The following is a 10,022-nucleotide window of genomic DNA, read 5'->3' as shown; positions in this document are numbered from 1 at the left end:
GGGACCATGGGGGGGGGTTGTATAAGAAGGTGATACCTGACACCTGACACTGGTAAAGCTGATCTATTGAATTGATATTGTTCTGTAAAATCCAGTCAATGCAAAAATTGAATGCTTTTTCAAGTAATGCAAAATAAATACTATGGTTTGTACTGGGAGACTGTTGACAACAAATTCTGGTGTGTAAAAAAGGCAGGCAGTAGAACAAAAATAATTTAATTCCATCTGACTAACAATTCTTTTGAGGCTTATGCTTTTATCATCCTGACCTGCTTTCCCAACACAGAACAATAAACAAGTCCTGTGTATTTAGACAAAAAAAGACAAGGGAGTATATTCTATGAGAGGCTGCAGACAAGCAAAGATAAACAGCTGCCAATACCCTTTTTCCAGTTGTTATCATGTTCTTCTTTTGTCATTTGTACCAGTGTTCTTGTACACTGATTGGAAGAACCACAAAACATCTGACCTACAAACAGGACACATCTTGTCCATCCTTATCATTTCCATTGTTGTGAAAGAAAACGAGCGACACTGAAGAAGAGTGTCCCTTGTGTGCAATCTGAGATCTCACCATGTTGACAGCATCTTTATTGAAGGGGTTCCTGTCTGTGTTTTCAGGGTAGTGCACCAGAACCTTTGACTTGAAGGACCGTCGAATGGGGCTCTGCTCGAAGGCCTCGCCTGAAAGACAGACAGACACACACAGAAAAAGAGATGTGACGGGATTATCGTATTAGCACGGAGTGAACTGTGAACCTCATCGCTGCTGAGAGGCCATTCGTTGCAAGAGGAAAAGGACAGAACAGAAGACGTCACAAAATGACAGCAACTTTGATTTATGAAAAAGCTCGGACAGGACGACCTTGCTTGACACGGGCTGAAAAAAAGTGCCTCTCTGCAGCAAAGAGGGAAAAACCCTTCCGAGGGTTATGTAACACAACTCATTACCATAGCGATAGACTAAGAAAGCAGTACGACACCCCTCATCCCTGACATGCTGCAGTGGGAAAATCTACAATCTAGGAACTGCGCAAAGGATGAAAATATGCTCCTTTTTCATACATCAACAGCTGCACATATATGAAAGGACTGAATCTGCAGCGCATGCAGGAAAACCTCTACATTTCTACATTGAATATATGCATTGTCATGTCTGTCTCAAGTTTCTCCTCTGCCCATCCTCTGCACCTTGTGTCAGCCTCCAGCTCCAGTTACATGCAGCCTGTGTGAGAATGAGTGGATGAGACAGAACTGCTGAAAAAACTTTCTGAGGGGTTGCCCTTCAACACTCCTCTTCACTCTACAGTATTCCCCATTTCACCATGATCTGTCAGACTTCGCGTTCAGCCGTACCTCACATCATCACAGCCACATGAACAAAAACCACTGCAAAAAACAGTCTTCTCTCAGCTGCCAGCTTTGACGCACACATTCAGCATTCAGGAACATCCGCCTCACCTGCCTACGAGATGACGCACGGCACCCCGAGAGAGGAAACTGCGCCACAGGCAGAGTGAGACAGGAGCACCACTTCAAGTTAAACTGAGTCAGACCGGTAGGTGGAAGACAAGCTAATAGATGACGGTCACAAGAGGGGGAGTCAGTGTTCTTCGCCATGGATACAAACTGGTGTGGGAGCTGAGAGGCAGAATCGAAGACTCGCAGAAGAACAGCACGGCCCCAAAGACAGCCCTAAAGACAAGGCTTGTCAGCCATTACGTCACACAGAGTTTCATCAGATGACCCAATTAAAATCTACAGTCCTCCTGATACGAGCTCCCACCGAAGAGATACGACACATTCAAGTGGTCTCTCTCTCTCTCTTTCACCGCGTTAAAAGAACAGAGTAAGAGGGAGGTTTGTTTTACCCTTTGAATGAAGGCTTAAATGCCTGTTTCAGTTAGGCTATAGGCTGTAATTAGTGTGTTTCTGCCTCTTACCACATTGACATACACACAGCAGAAAATGTCTGTGTACTAATGAGGAGCATGATACTTAACCTCATCCAAAGGGCTGCAAATAATTATTATTTATTGTTTCATTGATTAATAATTTTGTCCATCAAAGAGTGAAAACTGTCCATCAGTTTCCTAAAACAAAATGGTGACATCTGCAAGTTGCCTATTTTGTCCAGCCAGCAGTCCAAAAAACCCAAATGTATACAGTTTATAATCACAGCAGACAAAGAAAATTTCACAGCTGATATGCTGGAACGTGTTAAAGTTTGGCATTTCTGCTTTTAAAAAAATGAATTAATTGATGACCAAAGAAAATTGATGACATTCTTTTTCCAATCAACCTCAGCTCTAATCATCAGTACAAGGAAGTCCTCATCACTGTCACTATAACATCAATCTGTTGGTGTTTTTGGAGAAAAAAAACAAGTGTTTCATATTCATCATCACAGTTAAGACATTCATCACAAACACTCATCACCCATAATGGTCTCCCATCCCTAAAACAGGCCCATTTAATCAATGACTGAGCACCCATAAAGGTAGACATCTGTCATTTTCACCAACTGCATCACCCCCACCATCCTATCCATCACACCATTACGTGAGCAGATGAGGACAGATATAAAAAGAGGAAAGAGATTAAAATGACAGCACATGTCAGCTGGCACTGACTAATGAGGAGTTATGTCTTTCTGGCAGTTCAAGCCATCCTGTCGTTACATCACAGACCTGTCCGTCCACTGAAGGTGAGACAAGAAAAAAAATGACAAATTTTGCTCTTCATCTCATGTCTGAGACACCGATGTGATGCTGGGCTCATGTACTTAAAATAAAAGATAAAAGTAAGTGTTCAGTACCCAAAAATACAATACATCAGACCAACATTTCTGCCTTCAAGAAGCGCATGTGTGACTAAGAAAAATGCAAAATGCATGCAACTCTTTTCAGTCAGTTCAGCATTGTAAGGCAGCTCTCAGGGAGTTCTCAGCCTCCACTGATGTCATCCCCCTGTGACAGTCATCAGGCCTGAGCCGGCACTGAAACCTCGGCCGTTCAGCGTGCCAACGGGCAACGTCACGTGAAATTTGATTAGGCTACAGAAAACACAGTGGCGTCTATTGAGAAGCCAACAAGAGCAGATTGTTTGTCTGTAGGCATTCGCTAATTACCCACATACATACATACGTACACAAAAAGAGACGAGCTCACACGGCCAAAACACTCCTAAGGCTGGTAGACATGCGAGAGTAAACATCTTTTGCTTGGCTGCAGCTTATAGAAGATATCTATGTAAAGAAACAGTGAAAGCAGCGGAGCCCCCCTGCTGCAGTGGATCTGCGATGACCTGCTGTTACATAAGCAGCTTGGTGGAGCTCAGATATACCAGCCAGCAGTGCTATCACTCACTGCAGGGAGCAGGCTATCAAAGTCCCCACTGGTAAGTTAGAGCACTAAATAATCTGCAGCAAAGCTCCAACATGATACAGAGCTCATCCTAAATATAGCTTGCTATACTACACACTATATATTAGAAGAAAAAAAACAGCATGGCAGAAGGAAAAGAAAAAAAAGCGACAGCCATCTTTCCCCTGAGGATGTACATGAGATACACTTCTGCTACAAAGAACACAGAGCGAATACAGGGTGTGACTGAGCCCTGCAACTCAAACCTGGAAGTGACGTTCAAGATACACCACAGTGTTCCTCCACCACCTCTGGCTTTTGGTGAATAACGGACAGATGTGTTTGGCTAAAACAAAGGGTTTGAGAGCAGGAAAATGATGAGACAGCTAAAATAAAAAATAAAAAAGAAAGAAAGACAAACCACATACAGTTCAGTGTATTTCAGCCCCATGTTGACCATGAACCACTGTGTGGATGATCCATCTCTGCTCCAGCTTTACTGGGCAGGATGTGATGCAGTTGTCCTTCTTCTGTTCAACCCTTTCTCTCGCCTGTGTTCCAGATGTAGCAGTGGATGACTTGCAGAAAGCAACAAAGCTTATATTCTCACTTCTGTCTTGAAAATATGATCAAAACACGATGAACAGAACTGTAATGTATTGTCCCCAAGCAGAGATTACACAAAGGACAATGTTATAGGGTGATAAAATAAATTCTGTCAAACTGCTTAACGTTCATAAAAAAAACATTTGCATCCTATGGGATTTTGTGTTTTTATTAGACTAAAAGCAACCTGATCTTCAATTAGCGATGCATGTTTTTAAGCCATTACAAAAGAATTTATTAGCAAATGATCGTGGGATTTATTTGAAATAAAATGTAAGTGGTCGTACATGGGCTGTAGTCTGCAAAGGCAGATTTTATGTTGTCAACAAAGCTTTGAAAGGACGACAAACATGACGTCTAATGGAAACATACCGAAAAGGATGTCATTTCATGGGCATGAAATGTTAAACGCTTTTACATGAAGCATAACATGACACATATCCTCGTGTGTGTGTTTTCTTTTGTAGTGTGGATTTGTTTCGCCCATGTTTGCAGACCATCTGACCTACCTGCTCCGTCGTCCGGCTCCAGGCCCGTCTCCGTGTCCACTCCACACACAACAAAATAGTGGGCGAAACGGCAAGAAGCCGATCCTGTGGCCGCTGCAGCCCCGCTCATCCTCGACGCGTTACTGTGTGGTGTGCGAGCGTTTACTTCTACTTAACGTTATGGATGTTCATAGCTGACGCGGCTAATCCGAATTGTTTTGCACTGCTGCCACCCGCCTGCTGATCCGTGCGCTGGGTTGCGTCCGCCAGCCTGCACTCGCCGATCCTCAGTGTGACTCTGATGGAGCACAGGATGATCCACCGACGGTCATCTCGTTTGTTCCGGGGGTGGGGGGAGGCTGTGTGTAGGCCTGGGAGAGAGGGAGGGAGGGAGGAGACAAAGACCTGAACGCATCATCATCATCAGCATTTTTAAAGCGTGTTGTGGAAATTCATCATCACATTATAGAAATCACGGGTTTATCCAAGGGAACTGGTGATTTTGATTTTTTTTTTGTTTAAATAAATCACTGTAACCGGATATGCGTATTTACTCTCCTACATTACAATTTATTTGCAAAGCACAGCTCATACACAAGGGCAATTCAAAGTGTTATACATAATTAGAAAGATTCAAGGAAATAAGACCATGGAGCCTTTAGAAATGAATACTATATAGAAATGATGTAAATGCAAGGTGGATGATAAGAGCTTCAGGGGTCATCTTATCCATGAAGAGCTCTACTCAGTGTGTGAAAACTGTGAAATCTGAGAAAATAACCCTGGTGACACCACACCAGCAGTCTGCCGATGTCATCAATGTCATTCAGACTTATTTTTTACTTCTCACAGGGGGCCTGCATTACAAACTTTACAATAAGCCTAATGGTGAGCTGTATTTGAGTGACTTTCAGCTGTCATGCCCTCTTACGTTGGATTTTCACCTGAGAAAGTCTGTTGCTTCTACACATTTAGCTTGGACTCTGGAAACAGTTAGGAGTGTGCCCTCCCAGATAATATGGCTGAGACAATTCATAGGATAAAAGAAAAAATCAGATGTGTTTTGGTCCAAGGCCTGTTTCATTAATAGACAAGCAGCAGTATTTTAAACTGTATTCATTAACACACTGGAAGCCAAAGCAGTGGCCTGAGACTTAAAGAAATGTGTTCAGTTTTCTTGTTATGTCTCTAATAGCAGCACTGTTAGTGAGATGAAGCTAAAGTTGCCTTAGAGTTGTGAGGGACACCAGAAAAAAAGACCCTTACAATAATGTTCAGAACCCGCTGAAAATGTAATTATGAAACAGACTGTCTCCATCATATCAGGGCAAGAATTCTTACTGTTTTCAAGATGGTGGATGCAGACTAATTGACAAAGTGAAAATGCAGATCCAACTGCATAGCATGCCATCCAACAAACAGCAAAACCTGTCACAACTTCAGTCAATATTGCTAGTTGAATATAAATAGGAGAAATAAGGCTGTGGATATCCAGAACCTCTCATGTAGGGTATTTATTGAACCATTCAAACAGACATAACAAACATATTTCTCAGAGGCAAAATGCTGACTAACTTCATTAAATAAATAAGATAATCTAGGTCATAAGTAAATCAGCCTCCTGCTGTATCTATTCTGGTAAACCATATTGCCTGAGAAGATATTTAGGATTTGGATTCAAAACATGAAAATGTGCAGCATTTTACTCCTGGATTGGCTTATGCCATAAAATCCTTGCAATAAAAATTGATTCCAAGATAATCTTCACATTTTTTCATGCAAATTCGAGGTATGCACCTACACCCATCCTCCTTTCTGTAAATATTGTTAACAAATCAGCAGATCAGTTCACAGCTCCAGTCCTTCAGCTACACTGTCACTCACAGCAAGGGCATAAGTTACAGTAATAAGGCTTGAATTTAACATTCAATCGCTATTGCAATTCAACTACCATTTAACACTTAAAATTATTATTATTGTTTTTATTATTACATGCTGTTTTGTCAAAGGTCAGACCCTCCTCTATTTATTTTCAGGTTGCACGTCTGCACAATATTTGTTATAGTTGAAACAATCACTGCAGTCCAGACATCCTTTTCCCCTGCAACTTCCTCCAGCTCCTCCCTGAGGGATTTGCAGGTGTTTCCAAGCAGAAAGATGCAACCCCAACAGTACGTCCTGGACCAATCCTGGGGTTTAATACTAGGCAGCTGTGGTTGGTGCACCTTCAAAGTCAAAGTTGACCCAAGTTGCATCCTTACCAGGTGAACTGACACACTGAATTTCTCACATGGGCACAGAATACGAGGCCAGCCATGCTTTGGGGTAACCTCATTTTGGCTCTTCTAAAGTCATGATGCACTGATTCTCAAATTAAACACATAGAAGAAGATCAGGATCTTCCAACATGTTGACGCAATAGCGAAGGCTGGAGCTGCAGCAAAACCATTCATTCGTGTCTCCCTGGCATAGCTCAGGTATGCGGCAGGAAACCTCTTCAGCTCTCCACCTAGTTGAGTCATGCTGCACAGGTCACTCTGACACATTCTCTAGAAAATGTTTGGCAGTGGCAATTTCACCTGGAATACGTCTTCAGAGAAAGCAGGTGAGGTTCTCAGAAGGAAGGGCACTGTGGATCTTTGAAGTACAATTGTCTCTGACAAAACTCTTGCTGGCAGGAACAAAACAGGGAGAAGTGTTCTGTTTTACACTCTACTGACTGACCGGCTGCTTCCTAATCACTCGTTGCTCATCAAATACTTGTGGTGTTAAGAAGCTGGAAATCAGGGAAGTGGCTGGTAAGGTGAAACAGATCATTTAGTTGTGTAGATGTGTGGTAATAATATTCATCTTGGATACTGAGAGCGTGGGAGTGTAAGCTGAGCATCAGCTGGGGGCTGCACAGCCTGCTCTTTTGTAAGGTTAATGTCAACAGATTTAAAATTTAAACGGAAGTCTGATAGGTTGATGGCTTTGGAAAAGTGTGCAGAAGCTAAAGCTGTACATGGGTCAAGAGTGCAGAGAGGGAGGCCTATGTCAAGATACGAGCCACCTGGGCCTGGATCTCCCCATCAGGGTGTGAGAGCAGCTGGACCAATCTGCTGTGGAGCTGAGATGGCTCATCTAGCATGACCCGGAAGAGGCAATCCTTCTTCCGTCTCAGTTCATCAGCCACCTGGGCAGAGGGTCTCCAGGCCTTTAAGTTCCCTGCAAACATCAGCAGTCGCAGAAGCACTGCAGGGGCTGTTCGTGCATCGAACAGCAGCACAACAGAAGCTGGTGCCTACAGCAAAAAGCAGAGAAGGAAAAAACTGAATTACTATATATGTTATTAGCATTATATATAAACATGCAAATCATTGTTTTACATCAGGATGATCACATCCCTTTGTTCTCACCTGGGCTTGGACAATGTCATCCATCATATCCGGATTAGATGAAAGATTCACAAGGACTTTCGAAGCCTGGACCTGAAGTGCAAATACTGAATTCTTATTGTGTTTGCAGTTATAATGGCTTTAACTGTTTTCCAACAAGAGCTACAACCTTTCAAATATACCAAAACACAAACACAATAATCATGACATATTTTTTTAAATAGCCTTTGACAACTGATTCTGTACAAATGCGAAGAAGGCCAGCCTGGTGCTACCTCAAAAGATACTAACCTGTAATGTTTCATTGCTCACAACAAGTAGGGAGAGTAAAAGCGTAACTGATTCCCTCAGCAAGTGTTGATGTTTATCTGTGACTGAGAGGTTTGTCAGCAGTCTGAGAGCACCGAGCTGAAGGTCAGAATTCACTGGTGACATCTCAATCAGCTCCAGCACTTGTGGTACATAAACCTGCAAGACAAGCGTAATGTTTATGTGAAACCTATCTTCCACAAAAATGGACATGAATACTTATGTCAAAATGAATCTTGTGCTCAGTAAGGATGCATGACATTTGCTATAATGTGACAACATACCTTTATTTGTTCCTGGTTTGGGATGTTCATACATAGATTATTCAAAGCATTCAGAGTGTGCACTCTAACCTCCGCTGCAGGATCAGACAGGAAACCAGCTATGATATGAATGCCTTCAAATTCCCGTATTAGATTCTGGAGGATCAGTGGGAAAAAGAAAAAGAGAAGAGATATTGCATAGCTGAAAAACTGATATTTCTCCCAAGGCATATGACGACCACTAACAAAACACAAGATTGACACAACTTTTAGCAATTAGCTAACTTAAAATGTTACATTAGAGCAACCAGTTAATATTAACACACCACTGGCGCAATCAGTATAAGAGGCCACATTCATTTAATATTCACTGAACAAAGTTAATCACCTGATTCACAGTGAAGGCAGCAGCATTTCCCAACGTAAGTAGGATCCGACATCTGTCAGATGGATTACGGCTGGTTTGCAGACATGACAGCAACATTTTCAAGTGCTGTGGCTCCAGGTTGCCAGGGGACTCGTAGGTGATGTCACCTATGGAGCAAAATAAGACTTTTAACTCACATTTAATAATATTTCAAATGTGTCTGCAATGGAAGCTCGGAATATGATTTTGTAAAATCTGATATCAAAGAAGTGACCATACTTTGCTGGAACAATCGCATAGGTTTAGATGTAGTTACCGTGAGGATTATTCCGCTTTAAGATCTTTACGGTTCTCACCTGATGCAACATCAGGTCGGTGACTGACAACATCCAATCCAGACACTCTTGCCAACAGGCTGCCTCGCTGTATATTAACATCGCTGGGCTGACTGCTCTTGACACCAGGACTTTCATTGGTGACACTTTTTTTGTTTCTCTTGAAGCTCCCCCCGCTGATAAGTTTGTATATCCCATAAGAAGCTCCAGCTCCGGCAACTATCCCAAGCAATGCTTTCATGTTGCTGAGCCTGGGATTAATACTATCACCCATGCTGCTACTATGTCTTTAGCTAAGCTCTGCCTGTTAGCTAATGTTAAGCTACAGATGCGCTGAAATGAGTCAAATGTGTTGACTCACCCGTTAACTAACCAGACTCTTTAGTTGGCTAGCATTGACGACAACCCATAAAAACCGCTACAAAGCCCAGCCAAATGTATCTGGACAGATTCATTGTTCTGAAAACTGGAGAAGTTTGCTGACAAGCCACAGTTGTCAACAATGTTGTGTTCCGTTGTTCCGGGCAGCTGTTGTTGCCAGATTGGAGCCCAGAATCCGCAAAAATCGTCATAAAAGTGTCACAAATTTTTAAGGATCATTTAGGAAAGGGATTTCATATAATGTAAGTGTGTAAGATAAGAACTCGGGGAGGGGGGATAAGCAGCCCCGCTGCTCTTCAGTTTTGTCAGCATCATTAGGCAAATTCAGACTTACGGTTACAAGATTTATAAATAATGTTATTGTCAAAAATAACAAGCGCATTTGAAATAATTTCACATTACACGTTAAAATGTTGTCACATATGTACAGCTGCAAACTTAAAATGACAAGGTTTGATTTTAGCTGTGATAAACAATGAAATTACGGTTTGCTGTGTATGTCAAAGTGTATGCCGTCCAATCTGGCAACAC

The 10,022-nt window shown here is 42.2% G+C and overlaps 2 protein-coding genes across 3 annotated transcripts in view; both read right to left on the bottom strand.

The window, feature by feature from the left end:
- LOC124062073 (DENN domain-containing protein 5B-like) overlaps nt 1-4,844 on the bottom strand; it is a 16,602-nt gene extending 11,758 nt beyond the window's left edge. For both annotated transcript variants that reach the window (XM_046394549.1, XM_046394550.1), the window contains exons 1-2: nt 4,481-4,844; nt 575-684 (exon numbers count right to left, since the gene is read on the bottom strand). In XM_046394549.1, the coding sequence (XP_046250505.1) occupies nt 575-684; nt 4,481-4,589 (219 nt within the window). In that variant the 5' untranslated portion in view covers nt 4,590-4,844. The remainder of the gene's footprint in view (nt 1-574; nt 685-4,480) is intronic.
- Nucleotides 4,845-5,949: 1,105 nt separating this feature from the next.
- Nucleotides 5,950-9,899, bottom strand: armc10 (armadillo repeat containing 10). The gene is made up of 6 exons (XM_046394584.1): nt 9,132-9,899; nt 8,797-8,942; nt 8,430-8,564; nt 8,128-8,304; nt 7,858-7,929; nt 5,950-7,742 (listed from the first exon to the last, which is right to left on the bottom strand). The coding sequence occupies exons 1-6, from the start codon at nt 9,382-9,384 to the stop codon at nt 7,491-7,493; spliced, it is 1,035 nt and encodes a 344-aa protein (XP_046250540.1). The 5' UTR covers nt 9,385-9,899; the 3' UTR covers nt 5,950-7,490.
- Between the last annotated feature and the right edge of the window lie 123 nt (nt 9,900-10,022).

The sequence above is a fragment of the Scatophagus argus genome, chromosome 7 (genome assembly GCF_020382885.2).
Source record: "Scatophagus argus isolate fScaArg1 chromosome 7, fScaArg1.pri, whole genome shotgun sequence".
Taxonomy (NCBI): domain Eukaryota; kingdom Metazoa; phylum Chordata; class Actinopteri; family Scatophagidae; genus Scatophagus; species Scatophagus argus.
This window is presented reverse-complemented; position numbering and strand designations above follow the sequence as displayed.

What these genes read in the sequence shown, in the direction of transcription:
- armc10 (XM_046394584.1), bottom strand. Translation starts at nt 9,384, where the DNA reads ATGGGTGATAGTATTAATCCCAGGCTCAGCAACATGAAAGCATTGCTT. An exon ending in CTGCCTTCACTGTGAATCAG is followed by an intron (nt 8,565 to 8,796) that starts GTGATTAACTTT and finishes CTGATCCTCCAG; the next exon opens with AATCTAATACGGGAATTTGA. An exon ending in CAAACCAGGAACAAATAAAG is followed by an intron (nt 8,305 to 8,429) that starts GTATGTTGTCAC and finishes CTTGTCTTGCAG; the next exon opens with GTTTATGTACCACAAGTGCT.